This window comes from Halichoerus grypus, chromosome 6 (assembly GCF_964656455.1).
Source record: "Halichoerus grypus chromosome 6, mHalGry1.hap1.1, whole genome shotgun sequence".
Lineage (NCBI taxonomy): Eukaryota > Metazoa > Chordata > Mammalia > Carnivora > Phocidae > Halichoerus > Halichoerus grypus.
The window spans coordinates 13802638-13827970 of NC_135717.1; the positions used below are offsets into that span (position 1 = coordinate 13802638).

The 25333-nt window shown below is 44.2% G+C and overlaps 1 protein-coding gene across 3 annotated transcripts in view; it reads left to right on the top strand.

Moving 5' to 3' along the window:
• Positions 1–25333, top strand: part of GALNT17 (polypeptide N-acetylgalactosaminyltransferase 17) — a 439664-nt gene that overhangs the window by 313086 nt on the left and 101245 nt on the right. For all 3 annotated transcript variants that reach the window (XM_036074023.2, XM_036074021.2, XM_036074022.2), the window contains one exon: positions 7635–7752. In XM_036074023.2, coding sequence (XP_035929916.1) covers positions 7635–7752 — 118 coding nt within the window. The remainder of the gene's footprint in view (positions 1–7634; positions 7753–25333) is intronic.

Here is a 25333-nt window from a genome sequence, read left to right on the forward strand (position 1 = left end):
GTTGGAATTTTTGGGCTCATGTTTATAATGTAACATAAGAATCAAAGCAAGCTTGAGGATTGTTATCAGCTCCATATTTTTTATTGTGGTAAAATACATATAAAATTTACCATGTTAACCATCTGAAGTGTACAACTCAGTGGCATTAAGCACATTCACAGTGTTGTGCAACCATCACCACTTTGTCCTTCCAGAACATTCTCGTCACCCCAAATGGAAACCGTGTATCCATTAAGCAGTCACTCCCTACTACCCCTCCCCACTGTCTCAGACAACCACTAAGCTGCTTTCTATCTCTGTGGATTCGCCTGTTCTGGATATTTCATGTAAATGGAATCATATAATCTATGACTCTTTGTGTCTGGCTTCTGTCACTCAGCATAGTGTTTTTGAGGTTCATCCATGGTACAGTACTATTAGTACTTTATTCCTTTTATGGCTGAGTAATATTCCATTGGGTAGATATGCTACATTTGGTTTACCCATTCATCCATTGATGGACGTTTGTGTTGTTTCAACCTTTTGGCTATTGTGAATCATGTTGCTATGAACATACCTGTACAGGTTGGTGTGGGAAGACCTGCTTTCAGTTATTTTGAGCTAGGAATCTGGGTGGAGCAGAGAGGGCAAGGAGAGAGGAGGTCAGAGAGGCCCCAGGAACACAGACTGTCTAGATGGGGCCTGGTGAGCTATTGTGAGACCCCGGCTTTTGCTCTGAAGAAAATGGGGAATCACTGGAGGGTTTGCAGCAGAAGCCTAGCCTGATCTGATTTATATTTTAGTAGATTGTTCTGGATGCTGTGTTGAGAGTTTACCGAAGAAGAGCAAGGGGGGAAGCAGAAGCCATTTGGGAGGCCATTGTAGTTACCCAGGCAATATGATGATGATGATGGCCTGCTCTAGATGGTGGTAGCAAAGGTGGTGTGAAGTCATCAGATCTCAGCTAGGTCTTGAAGGTAGAGCCTAAAGATTTTCTGACAGATTGGCACCAAGGCAAACACCAAGGTTTTTACCTCAATATTTTGGAAGAATGGAGTTGACATTACCTGAGATAGGAAAGACAGTGCGTGGGGCAGGTTTGAGTGGGAAGAAGGTTAAAAATCCCATTTTGGCCATGTTTGAGAGATCTCCTAGACACAACAGAGACGTTGAATAGGCAATTGGATATGCCAGTCTGGAGTCCAGAGGAAGGATTCAGACTGGAGTGTAAATTTGGAAGCTGTTAGAATATAAATGTTGCTGAAAGCCACGAGGAAAAACAAGACCACCAAGGAGGGCGCCTTGGTGGCTCAGTCAGTTAAGCGTCTGCCTTCAGCTCAGGTCATGATCCCAGGGTCCTGGGATCGAGCCCCGCATCGGGCTCCCTGCTCAGTGGGGGGCCTGCTTCTCCCTCTCCCTCTGCCTGCCGCTCTGTCTACTTGTGCTCGCTCTCTATCTTTCTGTCAAAAAAAAAAAAAAAAAAGACCACCAAGGAGTGAGTATAGTTGGAGAAGAGATCTAAGGGCTCTGCCCTGGAGTCCTCCTGCCTTGAACACCAGAGAGAAAAGGGAGAGTCAACAAAGAATATGGATCGGAGCACCCAAGAGGACACCTAGGCATGTGTGGTGCTCTGGACGCCCAGGGGAGATCCTGCTTCCAAGGAAAGGGAATGAGCCGCTGGGTCAGATGTAGCTGGGAGTTCACCCATGATGAAGACTGAGCCTTGAGCATGGCATTTAGGACAAGTCATCTCTGACCTTGACAAATGCACCTGCGGTGGAGCAGTGAAGGTGAAAGCCTGGTTGAGTGGGTTTAGGAGAGAACCAGAGAAAAGATTCGGAGGCCCGGGTGTAGACAGTGCTTTAAAGGGGTTTTGCTGTAAGGGGAAATGTTAAATGAGGAGGGGCGTGGCTGTAGGGGAAGTGGGTGGAGAAGAAGCTCTGTAAGCTGCTAGGAATGATCCAGCCCAGGAGGTAGGCCAATAATGTACAGTATTACTCTAAAAAGTACCTGGGAGTTTTCTTTTTCAGGCCTGATGAGGACAGCAGACCAAGAGGTCAATGCCATCGAAAAGATAGTTTGTTAAGTTCCCAAGAGGAGGCATGCCCTGCTGTGCAAGGCCATATGAGGAAGCATCTGGGTCAGTCAGGAGGCAGAGGGAGTGAGGGGAAAGCACAGGCAGGAGTCTCTGCTGTGGTTTTTTCGAGAAGGAATGGGCCAGGCAGGGTAAGGCTTAGGATTGGCTAGTTGGAGTAATTTTGGTGAGCTCTGGGGAATAAGGGCTGTCCCCAGTCATCTGACTCCTGGTTCTGGGATGATCAGAGCAGAGAGATATTGCCTCCTGGAGCATAGGACCCAGAGAAGGGCTAAGTGTGGGCTCTGGGATGGTTAGTTTGCATAGGAAAGGCAGTGCTCCCTAGCGGGTCTTCTGCTCTCTCTAAGAATTGGCCAGCGCTGGGAAGGGCAGTCTCTCCCCAGGCGGCAAGGCCTCAAGAATACAGAGACAAAGAGAAGACATTTGATACAGGGGAGGGGCAATTGCTGGAGTGAGGTCTTGAGTAACAACAGAGGACAGGTGGAGGGGTTGGAGTCGGCTAAGAGCATGAGTTCAGTTGAGCCAAGAGTTCAGTTATAGCAAAAGGAAGGAAAGTGGGTTAGAGCACGAAGCAAGTAGATGTGGGATGCGGGGACATTTGCCTTTTGTTCACCGCCTTTCCAGGGAAGCAGGAAGCAAGGTCGTCAGTTGAGAGTGAGGGAGAAGGAGGTGTTAGAGGCTTGAGGAGGGAAGAGAGGTGGGGCAGAGGCTTCTAGGACGGTGAGGGAGGAGGGCCCTGTAGCACGAAGGAAGGGCAGCACTGAGACCCACTGGAGGCTCACAGCCCTAAATTTAAAACAAGACCAGCCCACGTGGTTACGTGTGTCTCCAACCGCCTTGAGCTGTGCATTACAGGTGTGGCAAGTTGCCTTCATCAGCGTGAGGGTTTTGCCAACTGAGAACAACAAAGTGGGGGGGGCAGGGGGGGTACCAGGGCACCATTGCAACAACTGTTGGGGCTTTAGGCTGGGTAGGAAAGGGGTCCGCAGGGCCAGTGGATCGGAGGTCCCAGCGGGGAGAAAGACTGAGGGCCCGCCGGGCTCAAGGAGGTGAGCTGGAAAGAGGGGGGATGGTAACGGGACTTGAGCGCTCTCGGTCACAAAACAATGAAATTTGTGTTCTTATTTTTGTTGAGGTATATTTTCTATAAGGTAGGTATTAGTTTTTTGTACCATAAAAAAATTATTATTTTTTTTTTCAGATAGAAATGTGTTTTGAAGGGTGGGTAGGATTTGCACAGATGGAGGTGGTCTCGGGGAAGACGTTTCGGAAGAAGGGGGACAGGCGTAAATTAGGACAGGCTTTCTGAACGATGAATAGCCCAGAGTAGCCAGGCCATGGCATCTGTGGGGCAAACGGCTGGGCAGGTACTGAGGAGGACAGGGAAGCGGAAGAAGAGCCTGTCCTTAACTAAGGAGAGAATAGGGAGCCAATGAAGGGTTTTGGGGTGGGGGGAATACCTAGACCCCAGATGGGCCCTTTGGCGCTTACAAGGAGAGGAAGCGTGGACACGGAGAAGGTTTCTGCATGTGGTGGAAATTCTCCCCCTCTCCCTCCCGCTGGAACTGTTGTGCGTGTTGCCTATATTCTGCAGAACAGCAACAATAAAAGTGATTATTTTTAATTTCTGTTCTTCTCCTCCGCAACAGAGCTATTAGACTTTGGCAGATCCCTTAATATGATTATCGTTTTTGAATGATTTTGAATTGAAATGTTTGCACTAATGGTAACCACAGTTGAGTTTGAGGAACGAGGCTGTAGGCTCACGTTCCAGGATCTCGTCAGCCCCAAGGCGCCATTGGCTGGGCAGGTGGCGGGGAGACCAGAGGGGAAGTGGAGGCAGAGCTTGGCTAAGGACGGGTCTGGCCAACCCTGCCCCCCCGTGCAGCAGCTCCCAGGCAGGGCCCGGAGATGGTGTGGTGGTGGAGACCTGCTCCTCCCTGTGCAGAGAGGCAGCTACTCACCATCAGTGCAGTCGGATAGTTCCAGAATGCAAAGTAGTTGTCTCACCGACCTCACCAGAAATGCTGGCTGGCCTAGCCGGGGGTGGGGACACATGTCGTAATTTTTCAGTCTCCATGTTTCCCAGCTCTGTGCGAGCCACCTGCCAGGAGCCTTGCGCCGCGGAGCCTTGCTCTTGCAGCACGGGGGCCTTGGCTCAGCAGAGAGGCCACCTCCTGGGGGCTGATGTCCAGGTCGGTGCCAGCCTCTTTCCCACTGTCCCTGTCAGGTGCCACCTCCCGAGACATGGAATGGTGCGTTCCCTCTTCTTGACACCGTGGCAGGTTTTCCCCGTGGCCTTTAGGGGACCTTTTGGCAGGCCACCACCAGCAATAATGGTCAATGGTTTGTCCCAGGTCTGCATTTCATTAGGGCCAGCCCCTGCCCCCCCCCCCTTCACCTTCAGCTTCTGACGGCCGGCCCAGAAGGCACACCGGGGCCTGCTTTCAGCTGCTGTGGCCTGGTTCCAACCAGGAGGCCCTTGGGGACCTCTCCGTTCTGTCGTGAGGAATCCTAGGGCTCCTGGTAGGGAACCGAGTTGAATCTGCGGAACAGAGCTGTGACCAGCAGAGAGGGGACCGAGGGCAGCTCTTGTGAATTCTTCTCTCCCCGCCACCCGCAGGTGAAAAATATCACCCAGATGAAGCCAGTTATACTAAAATACCACGCTGCTTGACAGGGAAGGATGTTTCCCAAAGGGCAATCCGAGAGGGATCTGGAAGGAACGAGCAGCCTGTCTACCCTCCTTGACAGTGAAGGCTTTGTGCTTCGAAGCCCACCCTCCCTCCTCTTCACCCCTCCCCCACTTCCTCCTCCTCCCTCCATCTCTGCTCCACATCTCCTCCTCCATTTCACGCCCCTCCTGGTCAGCCCAAGCTACAGCGTGCCTCCCTGCTGTCCTTGGGGTCCGGGCCAGTTCAGCCATTGTGCCCCTGAGACATCACGGAGCCCTTCCCCACCAGGGGCGGCCACCCAACTGTGTTATAGTCACTCATTTGTTCACCAGTAGCCAGCTGGTGCCTGCTCTGCTCCTGGGAGTAAGAAACCAGGGGGCTAACTTCTCTGCCCCCGGGCACCTGACCGATCGAGGGGCAGACGGCTCCACAGGATCGGTCTGCTGCTACAGACCCAAGTCCCTGAGTGCCGTCTCTGGAAACCTGGTTCCGTGATTCTGGGCCGCACTCACGAGTCTGCATTTTCTAAAAACCATCCTGGTGATGTTGGTGCAGGTGGGTCCCCGAGCCAGTCTCCGAGAAACATCCTTTTATGCCAGGCCACCGCTTCGAGGGTGTGTGTTGAGTGCCAGTGCTGTCTGATTTCAACAGCCTCACTTGCCCTTGAGGGGCTAGAAAGTACAGCATCTTGGGGCAGGATCTTAATTATGCATGTATGTTAATGTTGGGAATTTCTGGATGCTAAGCACAGGCTTTGGGGAGATTGTTCCAGCTTACCAGAGTTTTTTGATGTGCTGAGCACTTGCCCTCAAGAAAACTGAGGTGTTCCTGGCACGGCCTCCTGTTCTCCCCTCCTCTACAGACCCCTATCACCTCCCATTGCTGGCATTTCTCTATCACTTGGGTGGACCCTGGCGCTTAGCTCCCCCTGGCTGCGTGATAACACATCCTCCCTACCCCCACGATCATAAGCAGGAGGAGATAGCATGTGTTCTCATCATTGGTTGGGAAGAACAGAAACCTATTCCACACGGTTTGAGTCAAGGAGATAGAACACAGAGACTCGGGGGGGCTCTCGCATGACCCCAGGGGGCAGAGGGCAGAGCCGGGCCTGTCAGCTGATGGGAGGCCAAAGTCACCAGGCTGTCCCTCACCATGGCCTCACACCTCCACCATGCATCTGCTTCCTTCCTCTGCACAATCATGCACATGCACACGGAGGCCAATGCAGCTGTCCCAAAATGGCACCCTGAGTCCTACAGATGAAAGAGACCATGTGGTTCTCACTTCCAGAACCCTCCCGACTCCCAAGTTTTTCCTCAGGAAAAACATGATTTGATTGACCCAGTTTGGGTTTGGTGCTCATTCCTGGTTCGGTTAACTGATGCCAGGGGTTGGGCTCACACGGTACTTTTCCACGCTCAGGGTCAGCTGCCTGTCTCTGAGGGGCGCAGGGCTGGGAGGAGAGGATCAACAAGTGAAGCACCTCCTCTCCCTGGTGTGGCCCGCGTGGCACCTATGGAAGGCCACACCCCATGTACAGGGCTGTGATTGGTATGGGATTTCTGGAGAAAACATTATGGGTGGGCTTCCCAATGAGAGGGCAGAGGAACAGTCTTCACTGAACCCCTCCTCTGTGAACGTTGCATCTCTTTGCACAGCGATACTCCATAGGGACTTAACTGGGATCCAGAGCATTCCATTAACCTCACACGAGTGTGGGTCTCGGTGGCAACACCAGCGTTCACACTACTCCCGTCAGCGCTGAGCACGGATTCTTCTATCCTTCTGGTGTGCCCCTCCACTGCCCTACCACATGGGCTCCAAGAGGTGTTCCATGGGGTCAGAAATCTGGACATTAAGGTGAAAGTCAGGCTCAAAATCAGGAGCAAATGAGGATCTGACGTGGAAGTTTACAGCTCAGCTCGAGAGAATTCCACCTAATGAACAGCTTCCTGGTGGCCCCAGGGGAGTTTGACTGGCCTTCCTGTCTCTTTTCCTCCAGAAAGCATCTTAACAGCATTTCTGGCCTTTGGCAGCCCGGGCATTTGCCCACTCCTCCTCGGAGCACTTTCTGGAGAGTAGAGTGGACTTTGAGGTTGGGTGGGTCCTGAGCCCCAGCCACCCTGTGACTCAGGGCACCAGATCTGCGTGGGCCTCAGCTCTGACTTGGCATGCTGTCCCTCATTAGCCTGTGGCCCATGCTAGAAGAAATAATCAAGGGGATTAATATATTCAAAAACAAAGTACAAATCTTTGTTTCTGGACTTTAGGATCACAGGCCACCGTGCCGATACTTTTCATCTTTCCTCCTGGGCACTCTTCCCGGCAGGCTGAGGCGGTCTCTCCCTGGGCACCAGTGGTCTCTTGGATGAGTCTTCTCCCTTCTTGGTCCTTACCTCTGAGCTTCTCTGTGACTGCCCTGGGATGCTCCCTGTCACACAGCTGTTACCAGATGTGCCATGAGAACCATCCCCATGCTTGCAGACCCCATGGGTCATGTGAGACCGTCCTGTGTAAGCTGCCCAGAAGCCGGGTCACCGCTGGATGCTCTGGGTACCCTAATTTGTCTGAAGCACAATGCTGTGCATGCGATCTCCAGAACATATTCATCTTCGAACTGCACATTTAGACCCTTTGACCAGCATCTCCCCAATTCCCCCAGCCCCTAACCCCCAGTAACTACCATTCTACTCTGTTTCTATGAGTTCAGCTTTTTTAGATGCCACATATAAGTGAGAACATACAGTATTTGTCTTTCTCTGACTTCTCTCAGCCTAATGCCTGCAAGGTCCACAGGTGTTGCAAATGGCAGGATTTCCTTCTTTCTCGTGGCTGAATCATATATATGTCAGCTGACTCTGACTTCTTTCTCGCTCCTGCAGGACGCCAGCCATGATTGGCTGCTCCTTCGTGGTCAACAGGAAGTTCTTCGGTGAAATCGGTCTTCTTGACCCTGGGATGGACGTGTATGGGGGAGAAAATATCGAACTTGGAATCAAGGTTTGTGCGTGGTTCATTCATGTTTGTGAGCAGAGCTGCCTGGTCATCCTTAATGTGTATTTAAAGCTTCTTTCGCTGGTGAGTGGAAGGAGCAATTCACCCATCCTGCTCTTGAGAATGTGCCAGTGGGTTGTCACCCTCTTTAGGCAGGGGGACCCTGGGCTTTCCCTTCTCCAAAGGTTGACCAATATTTCATGCTTTGGTGACCCACTCTGGACATGAGCCAGAGAATTTGGTTCCCACTTCCATCCAGTTTTTCTTCTTTCTTTAACTAGTTCTTAAAATTAGGTTGTCTCCTTAGTATTTCCACTGGATGCATTTTGACGATTTGTGTACATCAGAGAATTGTTAAGAGGCTAGAAGAGAGAAGGACCGTGTTCTCTGGGACCTTTCCTTTCCTTAGAAATGCTTCTAAGGAGGAGGATGGGGAAGGGGAATGACAAAGATGCAGAATGGTCCTCTTGCTGGGCCCCCAGCCCACATCATCCTCACTGCTAGATAGCTTGTACGTGGTTGACCCTTAACGCGGGTTTGAACTGCATGGGTTCACTCATATGCAATCTTTTTCGATAAATACAGTAAAATATTGTAAATGTATTTTCTCTGCCTTATGATCTTCTTAATCAGATTTTTTCTCTAGCTTACTTTATTGTAAGAACATAGTACATAATACACATAACATACCAAGTATGCGTTCATCGGCTGTTTATGGTAGCGGTGAGGCTTCAGGTCAACAACAGTGGGCTAGGAGTAGTTAAGTTTCTGGAAGGTCAAGAGTTACCCATGGATTTTTGACTGCACGCACGCAGGTGGTCAGTGCCCTAAGCCCCCGTGTTGTCCAAGGGTCAGTTGTGCTGTGTTCTGCTTGAGATTTTGTTTGAAAAAATGAATTCCAGTGTAGAAAAAATGCAAGTTGGCCACAATTGATGCATTCCAGCCTCTTTGTGGTTGACTTAAGATAAATGAACCCCAGCCAGGAGTTGGAGCGGGGTGGGGGCGATCCTTGAGACACAGTAACCACTTAACTGGTATGTCTTCATCCATACCACAAAGAGCGGGTGCTGGGGAGACCCCCAGTTGGGGCCTCTGTGTCCACTGCCCTTTGTCCTGAACCTTTGCATACCTGAGCCCCTGGGAAGCAGGCTTGTTGGAAACCATTCAGGACACAATTGTAAGGTTTAAAATTCACTGAATTTCTTTTGCCTCTCTCTACCACATTCTCATTTTTGTTCTACCAGGCAACACCCAGTATGGATCTCTTACCCTAGTCAAAGCCTGCTCTTTGCAGCCTGTCTCACTCATGTATCCCTCACTGCTCTATACCTTCCATCAGCCCCTCATCAACCCTTGATCCCCCTTTGTGGAAATGAAAGGCATCGTGCCCTCATGATGTAAATGGCCGTCTGGGCTGCATGAGTGAAAGGGGATGGCGAGGACCTTCCCCACCTCCTTGGATCACTCCCTTTCGAAGACTACGGGCTCTTCCTTTTGCTCTCAATGTCAGGCTGGGTTCTTTCCTTGATGGAATTTGCATAGGATTTCTCCGTAAAGCCCCACAATTAAAAAGCCCGTGCATATGTTATTATAGTGAATATACTTGTCATTCATCTGTTTGGAATGTAACGGAAGGAAAAGATCTGGACGCAGCATGTTGAACTTGGCCTGTAACTTAGACCTCTACCTTGCTCTCACCTTCTCCTCTCTCCTTGTGCTGTTCTGCCTTTTTTTTTTTAAGTTCTCGCTGACCTCTAGGATGCCATAGAATTTACTTATTTATTATGAGTATTGTTTTTCTCGACCTTGCCCTCACTAGATTGCAAGCTTTACGGGGTCCAGATCTTTGATGTGCTCCCCTTTGTGTCCCAAGCATGTAGAACCGTGCTCGGCACATGGCTCCATAGGTATCCATTAGACCCATGCCTGAGTGAGTGAGTGAGAGCAATCTGTGATAACTTGTTGCAGGTACCTGTCCGTGAAAGAAATGAGCTGACAGAAACCCCGCATTGAGAGAGTTAAGATTTTTTTTTTTTACGAGCAGAGAGATTTGGAGGTCTCTCTATGCTGTTAGAAGGAAGCCCATGAAGAGTAAGACATCACCCACAGAGGGGAGAACCAGATGATGGGTGGAGCGCTGCCCCAATGGAGCCAGGGGCACAGGTGTGGGGGGGGAGGTTATAGGGACAGGAGGGACTCCCAGATTCGATTGCCATTGCCCACTGTGTTCTGGGGAAAACCGAGGCTGTGACAGCAGAATTCAGTGCTAAGGCTCGCTAAGATGTTTGTCTACCCACACTTGTGAAAGCATTTGCTTTGCAGTGACTTGGACCTTGCAGAGGTCTGTGTGTGGGGCTCCACCAGGCTCGGTGGTGATGGTGGTGATGGTCCTGTGTGGCTGGCCTCCTCCATGAAGGGGGCCAGGGGGCTCACCGGTTTCCACCCTGAAGCAGAGCCCAGTTTACCAAAGCCTGTGTACCACCAACCAGCTCAGGGGCCAGTGAATCCTACTCCGCATGCTCCTTATGAACAGGCTGGAGCGAGCGGTTCACGGAGCCTGCTCCCAGCCTTGGCTTCACTTCAGTTCAGCTCCTGGCTGTTCTCTGCACGTCTTTATGAAAGCTTCAGATGGATCCCCCTCCTGTGTGATCACCTGCCTCTTGCTGTGTACCCAGGCATATCCAGCATCCACGCTGGAGATGTGGGAATGTTTATGCCTTATTGCCCGTGGATCATGTCGTCCTGCGAGTTGTGGGCCGACCCTATAGAAGCCTTGGTTTTCCGCCAGTTCTTAAAGCAGGAGTTGAGTGCTGTTGGTGCCATCAAGACCACGGCCAGCGCTCAGGGTCCACGTAGCTGCTGTCTACACAGTATTCTGTGGTTCTCATGGGGTGGTCCCTGACCAGCTACATCGACCTCATCTGGGAACTTGTTACAAATGCAGATTCCTGGGCCCCGTGTCCCACCTACTGTATCAGACGCTCTGGGCAGGGTTCAGCAACCTGTATTTTAACAAGCCTCCCAGGTGATTCTGTTACATGCCCAAGTTAGGGAGCCACTGGTCAACACCCCAACCTTAACCTGCTTCCTGGCAAATACACACCTCTCCTCAGAAAGCAGCTCAGGCGAGGAGCCATGTCTTTCAGGGCCTTCCTCTGGGTGTTGCTCGCAGCCACCGCTGTCCCTGTCCCCCAGCCCACACAGCCTGGGCCCCCTTGGGTATCAGCACTCACTTCCCCATGAAATTCACGGGCAGGTGTTTGGACCGGGAGACTGTGGGATTTCTGATGACAGGGCTCTCTTTACATGAAGTAATCTGTGTTTTACAAACTATATTTGTTCTCTTTCATTTCGTGCTGTTTTATGCCACTCAGAACACACATTAGATGAATAATAAATACATTGTTTAAGAAAGCCATCCCCATCGCTTGAAAAAAAAAATCAGAGCTTTGTTTAATATACACAAATGGACCCATCCACATATAATTTTCATATAGCATACACATATACAATTATACAAACTAACCTATAAGAAATGATGCAAGGGCGCCTGGGTGGCTCAGTTGGTTAAGCGACTGCCTTCGGCTCAGGTCATGATCCTGGAGTCCTGGGATCGAGTCCCGCATCGGGCTCCCTGCTGAGTGGGGAGTCTGCTTCTCCCTCTGACCCTCCCCCCTCTCATGCTCTCTGTCTCTCTCTCATTCTCTCTCAAATAAATAAATAAAATCTTAAGAAAAAAAAAAAGAAATGATGCAAAATAGGGGCGCCTGGGTGGCTCAGTTAGTCAAGCATCTGCTTTAGGCTCAGGCCATGATCCCAGGGTTCTGGGATTGAGCCCTGTGTGTCGGGCTCCCTGCTCAGCGGGAAGTCTGCTTCTCCCTCTCCCTCTGCCCTGCCCCCCATTCATGTTCTCTCTCTTACTTTGCTCACTGGTTTCTCTCAAATGAATAAATAAAATCTTTTTTTAAAAAAAGAAATGACCCAGAATTTTATGCTTTAGTTAAGTAGGAAAATTTTAATATGAAACACTATCTTTCTTTGTGATTTTTTTTCACCAAGAAATAGGTCCATCTGCAGTCTTTCTAACTCTTCTTTGAAATTTTTTGTTACTTTTTAATTCCATCCTCAGTAAGTAAAGATGTAAAGGATAAAAACGTAAAGTCTTACTGTGGTTCGGGGAAAAACACCAGCAGGGTTGACTCTGGGGCTGTTGCTTAGGTGAGAGGCAGCTTGCCTATGACCAAAACAATCGATACAGGGAAGGGGGTGGGGGGGAGCTTTTCAGGACCGAGAAAATAAATGAGATTAGAAATGAAAGGTTTCATCTTGTTCTGAGTAACATTAATCAGAAACTATTAACAAGGCATATTATTGTAACATGTCTAAATGGGAAGAGAGAAAAAAAAATTCTCCAAGGAGAGCAGACCAGATAGATTACTTTCAAGTGGTGTAAAATCAGATGCTTTCAGATTTCTCCAATCTATCAGATTTCTCTGGGAAGAAAAGGTACTATCTTATTCTGAAGCCTTGTAGAAAAGGGTGACACCTGAGTCTACTGAATCCTGTTGGGCAGCCATTCCTAAAGAAGGACAAGAGAAAGATGTTATCAGATCCTCAGACTCTCAGAAAAACATCTTTGCCTGATCGGGAACCTCAGGGACTGTGTGTGTACATTTTGGTAAATATTTGCGAGACCAGTGATTCATGATGTAGGTCAGTAAACTAGAGGGTATGGGGAGGCACAGGTGTGGTAACCTTCTTACCTGGCCCACTCGAGCCCCAGGGCTTTCCCTTTGGTGCAGCTTTCACTGGTGGCTACTAAGATTCAGACTCATGCCATGCTGAGTGATGGGCAAAGGATGTGTGTATTTGAATTTGCTCAGAGTGACAATAATGTGCTTAAATGACACAGTTTGATCTGGCTGCCGCAGCTGCTGGTTTCACAGTGCATGGTGTCCCCGGGCCACACCATTTTCCTAAGGCATTTGGATGCCATTCTCATGACCCAAGTGGGCCCAAGGGTGGCATCCCTGCCATCTTGCCCAGCCCAGGCCATTTGAGTTCAAGACACTGAAGACCTGCAGGGTTACCCCCGGCACTGGCCCTCATAGTTCCTGAGCCAATTAGGGTAATGATGGCAGCAGACTTGAAGGATTGCCTCCTTCAAAGTGGTCATTTAGCAGGTATAGGCTGTCTGGGGTGGCCAAAGCCCCAGGCCCCCAAATGAACGTGGAATATCCCACTCACACAGGTCTCTTGCTCACAGTTTTGCTTCCCACCTTGTCTCTTGTCTCTGTGAAGCTGGTGGTATAATTCAGCCCAACTCTGAAGGCCTGAGAACCGGGGGGCTGTTATACATACAGTCCCAGATGGAGTCTGAAAGTCTGAGGACCAGGAGTGATAACATCTGAGGGCAGGAGAAGATGAATGTCTTAGGTCAAGCAGGAACATGAGACCAGCTCTGACTGGTGCCATGATCCCCACCCCAGCCACTCCTCCATCCATTTGGGACTCCTAATCCAGCACCCCTCTTCACCATCAAAATTCCCCCTGCCCTCTCTGAGACCCTTGACATCCAGAGCCCTGATGTCTAGAAGCCTCCTGTGACTTTCATCTTCTATTTGGAACTCTTGGGCTCAAGTTACCACATCTAGTGAATGTTGTGATTTGGATAATGGTCACTCCTGGGGGGGAGGGGGGAACCAGACCATCAGCTCTGTTCAGTTTTCTTCCTCTTTAGATTGTTTGAGTCTTTGGTTCTCCCTTCCCTGCTGGCATTGGTCACGTCTGGCTGTGTGAATGTCTTCCTTGTGCAGGATTAGAGTATATCTGTGATAAAATTCAGGAAAAGCTCCTGGTCATTTGGGGATAGGGTTGGCCTTGGGGTTTCCTGCACTGGCCTTTAATCAAGATGCATATGTTATAGGTGGGCAACAGTTCAATGGAACGCTTTTGAATAGAAAGGAGCCATGTTGAGTGCCTTCTGTGCTCTAGCAGGATGTCACTGGGGGTACCACAGTCCTTGACATGGTTTCGACTTCCATGAAATTTATGGTCAGGCAGAAAAACCATTCATTTAGTAACTTCCAGTGTGTTCAGTATGAAAAGACAGGCTGGGAGGATGCTATGGGAGAATCTAGCAAGGGAATATAACTTAGTCTAGGGAGTTGGGAAGAGCCTCCCTGAGGGAATGATGTTTAAGACTTTAAAAATAAGGTGAATTTAAATAGGCAAAGAAGGTGTGGAGTGTGGGAGTAAGAATATTGCAGGCAGTTTCAGTTAGGTGAGATGAGTAAGTCCTAGAGATCCCCTGTACAGCATAATGCCTGTGCTGTGTACTTCAGCATTTGCTAAGAGGGTAGATGTTGTGTTGTGTTTTTTTTAATTAATTAGTTTATTTTATTGAGATATAATTGACGTATATCACTGTATAAGTTTAAGTTGTACAGCGTGATGGTTTGAATTATATGCTTTGTGACATGATTACTGCAGTAAGTTTATTTAGCCTCTTATATAGGTACAATAAAAAGAGAAGGCAAAAAAAAAAAAATTCCTTGTGATGTGAACTCTTGGGATCTACTCCCTTAACAACTTTCATATAAATCGTAGAACAGTGCTAAGTCATCATGCTGTACATGACATCCCTAGTGCATATTTATCTTGCCATTGGAAGTTTATATCTTTTGACCACCTTTCCCCTTCCCCCCCACCCCCTGCCTCTGGTAACCACAAATCTGATCTTTTTTTTTCTAAGAGTTTGCTTGCTTTTTTTTAGATTTTTGCATATAAGTGAGATCATGCAGTATTTGTCTTCCTCTGTCTGACTTAAGTCATGTAGCATAATGCTCTCAAGGTACATAATGCATTCATATTGTCACAAATGGCAGGATTTCCTCATTTTTTATGCCTGAATAATATTCCATTATATATATAATAAATTTATAAACATATAAATTTATAAATATATAAATAATATATATATTGTTATATATAATAATAAATAAAATATATAATAAATTTCTTTATTTATCTGTTGATGAATACGTAGGTTATTTCCATGTCTTGGCTACTGTAAATAATGCTGCTAATGAGCATGGAAGTGCCTACATCTCTTAAAGTTAGCCTTTTCATTTCATTAGGATATATTCCCCAAAGTGAAATTGCTGGGTCATATGGTAGTTCTATTCTTAAATTTTTTGAGGATCCTCCCTACTTTTCCATACTGGGTGCACTGATTTATATTCCTACCAACAGTGCAGAAGGGATCCTTTTTCTCGTCATCGTGATGATGACCAGTCTAACAGGCATGAGGTGCTAGCTCGTTGTGCTTTGATTTGCATTTCCCTGATGACTAGAGATGTTGATCATCACTTCATGTACCTGTTGGCCTTTCATATGTCTTCCTTGGAAAAATGTCTATTCAGGTCTTTTGCCCATTTATTGACTTTTTTTCTTTTGAGTTGTATGAGTTATTTGTAAATTTTGGATGTTAACCCCTTATCAGATATATAGTTTGCAAATATTTTTCCTGTTCCATAAGTTGTCTTTTCACTCTGTTGATTGCTTATTTTGCTGAGCAGAAGCTTTTTAGGTTGATCTAGTCTCACTTGTTTATTTTCTATTGTGTTGCTGGTGCTTTAGGTGTCATATCCAAGAAATCTTTGCCAAGACCCATGCCAAGGAACTTCTTTTCTGTTTTCTTCTAGAAGTTTCATGGTTGCAGGTCTTACATTTAAGTCTTTAATCCATTTTACGTTAATTTTTGTGAGTGGTGTAAAATAGGGGTCTAGTTTCTTTTATGTGTGAGTATCTAATTTTCCCAGCACCGTTTGTTTAAGAGACTGTCTTTTCTCTTTTGAGTACGCTTGGCTCCCTTGTCAAATATTAGTTGATCATATATGTTGGGGTTTATTTCTGGGCTCTCAATCTATTCTGTAGCTCTGTCTGTCTGTTTTTATGCCTCTATCACACATTTTGATTGCTATAGTTTTATAGTGTAGGTTGAAACCAGGAAATGTGATGCTTCTCGCTCTATACTTTCTTCTCAGGATTGCTTTGGCTATTTGGGGTCTTTTGTAGTTTCATATAAATTTTAGGATTTTTTTTTGGTACTTCTGCAAAAAATGCCATTGGAATCTTGATAGGGATTGTATTGCATCTATAGATGGCTTTTGGTAGTATGAACATTTTAACAATACTAATTCTTTCAATCCATGAACATGGGATATATTTTCATTTATTTGTGTCTTCATCAATTTCTTTCATCAGTGTCTTACAGTTTTCAGAGTAGAGATCTTTCACCACCTTGGATAAGTTTATTCCCAAGTATTTTATTGTTTTTGATGCTATTGTAAATGGGATCATTTTCTTTATTTCTTTTTTCAGACAATTCATTGTTAGTATATAGCAATACTGCTGATTTTTGTATGTTAATTTTGTATCCTGGAACTTTACTGAATTCATTGATTAGATCTAACAGTTTTTTGGTGAAGTCTTTACATTTTCTTTATATAAAATCATGTCATCTGCAAATAGAGAAAATTTAACTACTTCCTTTTCAGTTTTGATGTCTTTTATTTCTTTTTCCTGACTGATTGCTCTGGCAAGGACTTTCAGTGGTTGAATAGGAGTGGTGAAAATGAACACACGTGCCTTATTTCTGATCTTAGAAGAAAAGATTTCAGCCTTTCACTATTGAGTATGATATTAGCTCTGGGATTATCATATATGGGCTTTATTATGTTGAGGTACATTTCTTCTATACCTAATTTGTTTAGTTTTTTTTATCATAAACAGATGTTGAATTTTGTCAAATGCTTTTTCTGCATCCGTTGAGATGATCATATGATTTAAGTGTTCTTATCACAAAATGATAATAATACTAATAGTAATAATAAAGAGTGTGAGAGGAAACTTTTGGAGGTGATATATATGTTATAGCATAGATTGTGGTGATGGTTCCACAGGTGCATACATATCTTCAAACTCATCAAGGTGTATACATTAAATAAGGACAACTTTTTGTATGTCAGTCATACCTCAATACGGTGTTACAATGGAGAAAAATAATATTTCAGGCAGAGAGAATAGTATGTGCAAAGGTTTGGAATTCTGAGAGGGAAATATTCTAGAAACTGCAGTTCTAGATGTCTGGAGCAGAGAAAGGAAGAAGGAAACATGTTGGGTGTGGTGACAACAGTCTGGGTGGGGCTTGGGTGATGGGGGACTTGTAAACAAGAATTTGGCTTTTCTTTAAGGGCCACTGTGCACATTTTGAAAAAAAATTTTGAAAAAATAAAAAAGATATATATATACACATGTGTGTGTAGTCCCATGTACCCATCACCCAGCTCCTTTGAAGGGATTTAAGGGAAGTGAGGTCATCTGACTTTTTCTTTTTTTTTTAATGATCATTATGACTGCCACGTGGAAAATGGATTATAAAGCTGAGTAGACTCAGAGGAAGGAAGCCTCAGTGAGGGAACATGGACTATGGTTGGGGCAGTGGGAGAGGCATGGACAAATTCAGAAAGTAGAAGAGACAGTGTAAGAGGAAGACTGAGTGTATGAAGGGAATCGCGGGAAGTGGCGGGGGGTCAAGGCCAACTCCCACGTTCCTAGCTCGAGCAACTGGGAAATGCTGGTGCTAGTGGGATAAGGAACAACATTGGAGGAGGTTTGGGAGAAGGCAGAAAGGCGGTGCTTTCTGTTTAGTCTCTGAAACACCCGAGTTTATCCAGCAGGCAGTTGGCTGTATAGGGCTTAAGCTAAGGAGAGGCCTAGGCCTGAAGTAGGCTTGGGCATCTTTGGTCCATAGATCATATTTGAAGTCATGAGAGGGAGGAGGTTGTGTAGAGAAAGAAGAAAGGACAAGACAGAAGTCCAGAAAACAACATTTAAGGAGTGAAAAGAGCAACTGGAAAGGAGACTGAGAAGACGTAGGCCAGAATAAGAGAAAAACTAAGAGAGTGAGCTTGTGGCGGCTGAGAGAAGAGCATGTGTGGGTTCGCAAAGTTGGTCCTTCAGGAGGCTTGGAAAGGAGGAGGTGGAGACGACTGCCATTTGGGAGGTATGATTAACAGCACCTGGTCGGTGATTGAACATGAGGAATGAATGAAAAGTGAGTGTGAAGGGTGCTTCCCATCTTTCTCAGCTACTGGGTAGACTCACTTAGTGAACACTGGCACAGAGGAAGGTCTGTAGGTGGGAACTTGAGGAGTTCCATTTTAAAAATGTTGGGTTTGAGGAGTAGCGGTTCTCTGTGACCTGGGAGTGAGATGTCAAAGGGAACATAGGAGTAGGATGGAGTCCCAGCCAAGAGTGTGAGTAGGTAGAGGGTTCCAGTGCAAGTTCACTGTCCCACTTGGGGGTCTGCTGGACTGTGGTGCTGAGGGCTTGGAGTGACTTAAAGGAGTTAGGGCATGGTGACTCCTTTTATGGTTTGAGCCAGTGACCCAAGGAAGAGTTAGGAAAATAGCATTATTGTCATTATTGTTTTATTGAAATATAATTAACGTACAGTGCTTATTAATTTCAGGTATATAATGATTCAACAATTCTATATGTTACTCAGTGCTCATCATGGTAAGAATACTCTTGATCCCATGTCTATTTCACTCGTCCCTCCACCTACCTCCTCTCTGGCAACCACCAGTTTGTTTTCTATATTTAAGAGTCTTGTTTTTTGTTTGTCTCTTTTTTATTTTTGTTTGTTTTGTTGCATAAGTTCTCCATATGCATGAAATCATATGGTATATGTCTTTCTCTGACTGACTTATTTCACTTAGCATTCTACCATCTAGTTATCCATGTTGTTGCAAATGGCAAGATCCTATTGAATGGGAGAAGATATTTTCAAATGATATATCCAGTAAGAGGCTAATATCCAAAGTATATAAGGAACTTAGACAACTCAATCCCCAAATTAAAAATGGGCAGAGGACCTGAATAGACATTTTTCCAAAGAAGACTTACAGATGGCCAACAGACACATGAAAAGATTTTTTTAACTAAGAACTCTTCATCTCTTTTTCTGCCTATTTTTGGGAAAAGATTTTAGTTTTTTTAAAGATGTTTAGAATTTTCATATCTCTGCTCCATGCTTCAGTTTCATGCACATATGTGAGTTTCCTAGCTGCTCATCCAGTCCCACTGTGTTCGCCTCTTTATTTCTATGACACTTCCCAAAAGGAGAGGGTGAGGTCCCCACAAACTCCCCATCAGAACAACAGCTGATGAGCCACCTATCTGTAAAGTGTTAAAACCTGCCATGACACCTTGCTCTTCTAGCTCTTACCACGGTGCAGAAGAGTGCTTTATAGGACATGGTAAGAGCAAGAGGAAGTTAATTTAAACAATTTATGGCATTAGATAGCGGGGCCATTTTGCTATCTTTATTAAAATGTATTGCCATCCCCTTAAAGAAGACAAGATAAGCTCACATATGTAGAAAGCTGAAAAAACACACACGTGTGCATGCACACACACACACACACACACACATACAGACCCCCACACCAAAAAATCTTCCTCAAGAGACCTTCCAAAGGACAGCTGGCAATGTGATGTCAGTTGTAGAATAAAATGGCCTCCATAGAGTTTCTAAAATTCTTTAATGCTAATTTTGTATGGGCTGGGAATTCCACCGTGAGTGGATGAGGGGTTTGATTATTTTGTCTCTTGCTATTTTTTCCCCTCAGAACAAATTGGAGAATGAAGAATTCAGTCATTACATTTTATGTTAATTTCTTTTATTTTAATTCAACATTTTATTATGGAAAGTTTGAAACATACACAAAAATAGAACAGTCTAATGAATCTAAATGTACTAATCATTCAGTTTCAACAAATATCAACATTTTGCTATGTGTTTTTCAGCTACTGCCCCTCAGCTTTCTGAAAGCAAATCCCCAGACATCCTACCATCCCAGCTGTAAAAACTTCAGAGTGCGTTGCTAACATATAAAGATTTTTTCAACATAGGCTCAACATAAAATTACACTTAGTAAAATTCAATACCCAGACCATGTTTCTCAAAAACATTTCTCAAAATTCTGTGAGATCCCTCTGTCCATACTTGTATGCAGAAGCGCGCATGCGCGCACACACACATACACACACACAGTTGCTCTGTTCAAACAAGGATCCAAACAAGATCCACACATTGTATTTGATTGATAGGTTTCTTTAAATGTCTTTTAATCTGTAACATTCCCCTCACCTTTATTATTCTCATACCATTCATTTGTTGAAGACCCCAAGTCATTTGTCCAGTAAAGTTTTGCACAATCTGGATTCTGAGCAGATTGATGCTTCTTGATGTCTTTAACATATTCCTTCTAATCTCCATGTTCTCTGAGCTGTGCTGAAGTCCCCCCTTATCTGCAGTTTCACTTCCTATGGATTCCATTACTCATGGTCAACTGTGGTCCAGAAGCGGGTGATCCTCCTGACTACTACAAGCTTCAGTAGTAGCCTAATGCTACGTCACGATGTCCTGTATCACTCATCTCACTTCATCTCATCATATAGGGATTTTATCATCCCACATCAACACAAGAAGGAAGGATGAGTGCAGGACAATCAGATATTTTGAGAGAGAGAGAGACCATATTCACATAGCTTTTATTTTTATTTTTTTATTAAAGATTTTATTTATTTATTTGACAGAGAGGGACACAGCAAGAGAGGGAACGCAAGCAGGGGGAGTGGGAGGGGGATAAGCAGCCTCCTCGCTGAGCAGGGAGCCCGATGCGGGGCTCGATCCCAGGACCCTGGGATCATGACCTGAGCCGAAGGCAGATGCTTAACGACTGAGCCACCCAGGCCCCCCCCACATAACTTTTATTACAGTGTATATAATTGTTAAATTTTATTAGTAGTTATTCTTGTTAATCTCTTACTGTGCCTAATTTATAAATTAAACTTCCTCATTATGTATGTTTGCATAGAACAAAAACATAGTATATCTAGGGTTCAGTACAATCTGCAATTTCAGGCATCCACTGAGGATCTTGGAATATATCCCCTGTGGTTAAGGGAGAACCACTGTAATTAGACCTAGAAAGTTTACTAGACTTGGCTTCCTTCCTTCTTCCTTCCCTCCCTCCCTTCTTTCCTTCCCCGTAAGAATACGTCAGGTAATGCTGTAAACTTCCTATCACATCACATCAGGAGATATATAACATCTGGTTGTTTCACACTTTGTGATGTTAAGTTTCAACAGTGGGTTCATGCGTTGTCAGCCTGACTCGTCCATTATAGATGTTCCTCGTCAACCTTTCGCCTAAAGGTTTTAGCAGCCACTAATGATCATTGCCTAGATCCATTATTTCATTAAGGCCTACGAAATGGTGATTTTTAAACTCTACATTAATTCTGCATTTATAAGCTGGATCTCTCCTATTGAAAAGGAACTTTCCCTCACCAAGTATTTGGATACTCTGAAATACAGTTCAAACAGGAAAGGCAGGATAAATGCTTAATTCTTTCCTGTCATTTAAACATTTTTAGAGTAATAAATTGGTGCCATAGCAACCTCCAAAGATGACCAATGGGTTCTTTCTCCCCCAGTAATATTATGGTTGTTTTTTTAATATGTATTTTATGTGTCTAAACCCATTACAGTCATTATTGATTTGTTTGCCTGTTCTGTATGTGTTTTTGTTGAGATATTCTTTAATACAGCAAAGTACACAGATTATTAGTCTTCAGTGTGATGGATTTCACAGTTATATACATCCCTATAATCACCTCCCAAAACATGATTTGAGCATTTCCGTTGCCTGAAAAATCCTTCTTCACCCCTTTGCTATCATTTCCTGCCACTACCCCACCCCATCCCTTCCAGGCAACCATTTTCTGATTTCTGATGACTTGTTTCTTAGAACTTCACATAAACGGAATCATATCTCAGATACTTTACTCTTTCAACACAAGTAATATGTTTTACATTCCTCCTCGTTGTTGTATGTGTCAGCAACTCCTTCTTTCTTATTGCCGAGAAGTATGCTACTGTGCGAATATATGATGAATTTGTTCATTCATTTTCCTGCTGAAGGAATACTTGGGTGGTTTCCAATTTGCAACTGTTAGGAGTATTCATGGAAAAGTCATTTTTGGACATATGTTTTGGTTTCTCTTGGGTAAAGACCTCGAGATTGAATAGCTAGAATATAGGGAAGATGTTGGTTTAACTTTTTAAGAAACTGCCAGACGGGTCCCCAAAGTATCATTTTCCACTCACACCAGCACCATATGAGAGTTCCAGGAGTTTGGCATCTTTACTGTATTTGGGGTTGTCAATATTTCTTTTAACAAATCTAATAGGTTTGAAGTGGTGCCTCAGTGTCATTTTAATTTACATTTCCTTCATGGCTGATGACACTGAGCACCTTTTCTTGTATTTTGGATAATTTGTATATCTTTTTTTTTATTTACATGCAACTAGCCAATTTCTAGTACATCATTAGTTTCAGATGTAGAGTTCAACAATTTATCAGTTGCATATAACACCCAGTGCTCATCATATCATGTGACCTCCTTAATATTCTTTTGCCCATTTTTAAAATATTGTGTGATTTATATGTATACTGGATACTATTTTCATATATACGTACTGTGAATATTTTTCTCCAGTCTGTGGTTTGTCTATCCATTTTCTTCTGTTTTCTTCTAGAAGCTTTATGGTTCTAGCTTTTACATTTAGGTCTTTGATCCATAAAGCTCCTGAAGAAAACAAAAGAGAATATATTGAGGTAGGCAGTACTGTTTTAGACTGGACACAAATAAACACTAACAGTTTTTGTAAGTGATAAATGAGACTTAACCAAAATTTAAAATTTAAAATCAGCTAATCAAAGGGTACCATTAAAAATGTATAAGCAAATCAACACACTGGGGAAAATATTCACAGTGTGTATCTGACAAAGGAATTTTATCCAGATTATATATGATAAATCCTAAAAATCAAGAGTAAAAAATAGTAAGAGATTTGAACACTCACTTTGCAGAGCTTTCTTGCTTTCTGGCACAAGAGGTTTTGGTCTCATTTTGTATATTTCCTATCCCTGACCTAGAATCAGCCATTTCTCCAGGAAGCCCTAGTTCCTTCTAATGGGAAACAGTAAGACTTTAGAGACCAAAGTCTTGTCAGTCAGGGTGCCCATTGCTATTGGATTGTCACTGTGTTGGTTTTTAAAGCTACATCATATTGAGTTTTGTAGGCAGAGAAACGTAGATCATTATTTCACACTAATATTTCTGATTCAAGTTTGTGATTACAGGATTTTTACTTCTTTGATTTTATACTTATCTTTTTCTGAAAGACTTGGTCCCTGTTGATGTAATTTCTTATTTGCATGATTCTACAACTGTGTAAATAATGGTTTCAAAATAAGAATGCCAACTACCTAGTTAATTGAATGAAATTTAATACTTCTTCGTGGTTTGTTTTATCCTTAAGATGTATTCCACTGGGGATATGTAGTCAACGTTCTATGATTTAAAGTTATTTTAAGTAATTTTCTCTGTGTGGTTATATCACCTTCTTGATATAGGATGTTAGAACTATGTGGCAATGGACAATGAAGTTCACTTTCTTTTCTCTTTTAGAGTTTACAAGTCAGGTGATTAAAATCATGTGACCTAAAGTTTTGGCTTTAAAAAATTTCTTAGAGCAATTTTAGGTTCAGAGTAAAATTGACAGAAAAGTACAGAGATTTTCCATATACCCACTGCCCCCACACATGCATGGCCTCTTCCATTATCAGTATCCCTAACAGAGTGGTACAGTTGTTACATTTGATGAACCTATACTGATATGTCACTATTACCCAAAGTTCACTGTTTATATTACTGTTTACTCTTGATGTACGTCTTACGGGTTTCAACAAACGTATAATGACATGCGTCCATCATTCAGCATCATACAGAGTATTTTCACTGCCCTGAAAATCCTCTGTGCTCTGCCTATTCATTCTCTTGTCCCCAACCCCTAGCAACCACTGATCTTTTTACTTTGTCCATAGTTTTTCCTTTTTCAGAATGTCATATAGTTGGAATTGTGCAATATATAGCCTTTTCAGATTGGCGTCTTTCATTTAGTAATATGCATTTAGGCTTTCTTACATGTCTTTACATGGCTTCATAGCTCATTTATTTTTACAGCTGAATAATAGTCCATTGTCTGGATGTACCACAATTTACTTATTCATTTACCTACTGAAACACCTCTTGGTTGCTTCCAAGTTTTGACAGTTATGAATAAAACTGCTATAAACATCCATGGGAAATTTGGGCAGTACTGTATGTCATAGCAGTGTGCACCAAACACTTTTTTTTTGTCTCCTTCTGACCTCCTATTTTATTTTATTTTAATTATTTTGTTCAGTTAGCCAACATATAGTACATCATTAGTTTTTGTTGTAGTGTTCAATGATTCATTAGTTGTGTATAACACCCAGTGCTCATCACAACACATGCCCTCCTTAATACCCATCCCCCAGAAAAGATTTTATTTATTTGAGAGAGAAAGATTGCAAGAGGGGAGAGGGAGAGGGACAAGCAGACTCACACTGAGCGCTGAGCCCTCTGCAGGGCTCCATCTCACAACCCTTCGTCATGGCTGAGCTTCTGGATCTGATTAGGTGGAGGTTCTGTAATTATTATTATTATTATTATTATTGTTGTTGTTGTTGTTGCTGTTGTTGTTATTATTGCTAGAGCATTGGAAAAAAATTTAAGAACTGCCAGGCATAAGAATAACACTGAACACCTCCCTCCCCCAAAGCATCTTATTCATTGTCAAAGCTAAATTAAATTCTCACATACCAAAGCTAAGCCAGAGAGGAGAAATAGCCCATAGAGGGGTTCAAACAGGGCCCCCCCAGAACTCTAAAAAGTGGGGAGAGAGCATCACTGTCATCAGTGAGTGGAGGGAGCAGAGAACAGAAGAGAGAAGAGCTCACAGGCCTTGTCTGTATCCTTCATTGTGTGGTACTTTTGGGTGACAGAGTCAGTCTATATTCAGTGCTTAAGAAGAGAAGCAAGTGGATAGTAAGTTTGAGAATGGGTTCCCACAAATGTCATTAAATTGACACAAGAGAGGGAGGCACTTAAAAATAATATCTACTGTTGATTGGCACTAACACTGCGCTAAGCACTTTATAAACATCAGATTATTCAGCCCTCCTGACAGTCCTGTGAATTAGTCATCATCGATTCCATTTTACAGATGGTACTGGGATGGGCAGAAGCCAAGTAATTTGTCCAAGATCTTAGAGCTAATAAATAGAAGAGCCAGGACTCAACCCCAATCTGTCTGACTCTAAAGCTCCCTGTGGCTTTGCTTACCTACTGCTTGGCGTCTTTATGCATCCAGAACACCTCAGCCGTCTACCCTCGGGGTAGCTGTGAAAACTGCAGATTATGCACTGATGTCATCATGTAGTAGGTGCTCAGGATGTTGCTAGTATATAATACAGATCATAGAGTAATTCCATTTGTAGCAGACGAGACGATGTTCATAATTTCTATGTAGACACACAGATAGATCTCATGCCCATACATCTACTTCATGTAATACACT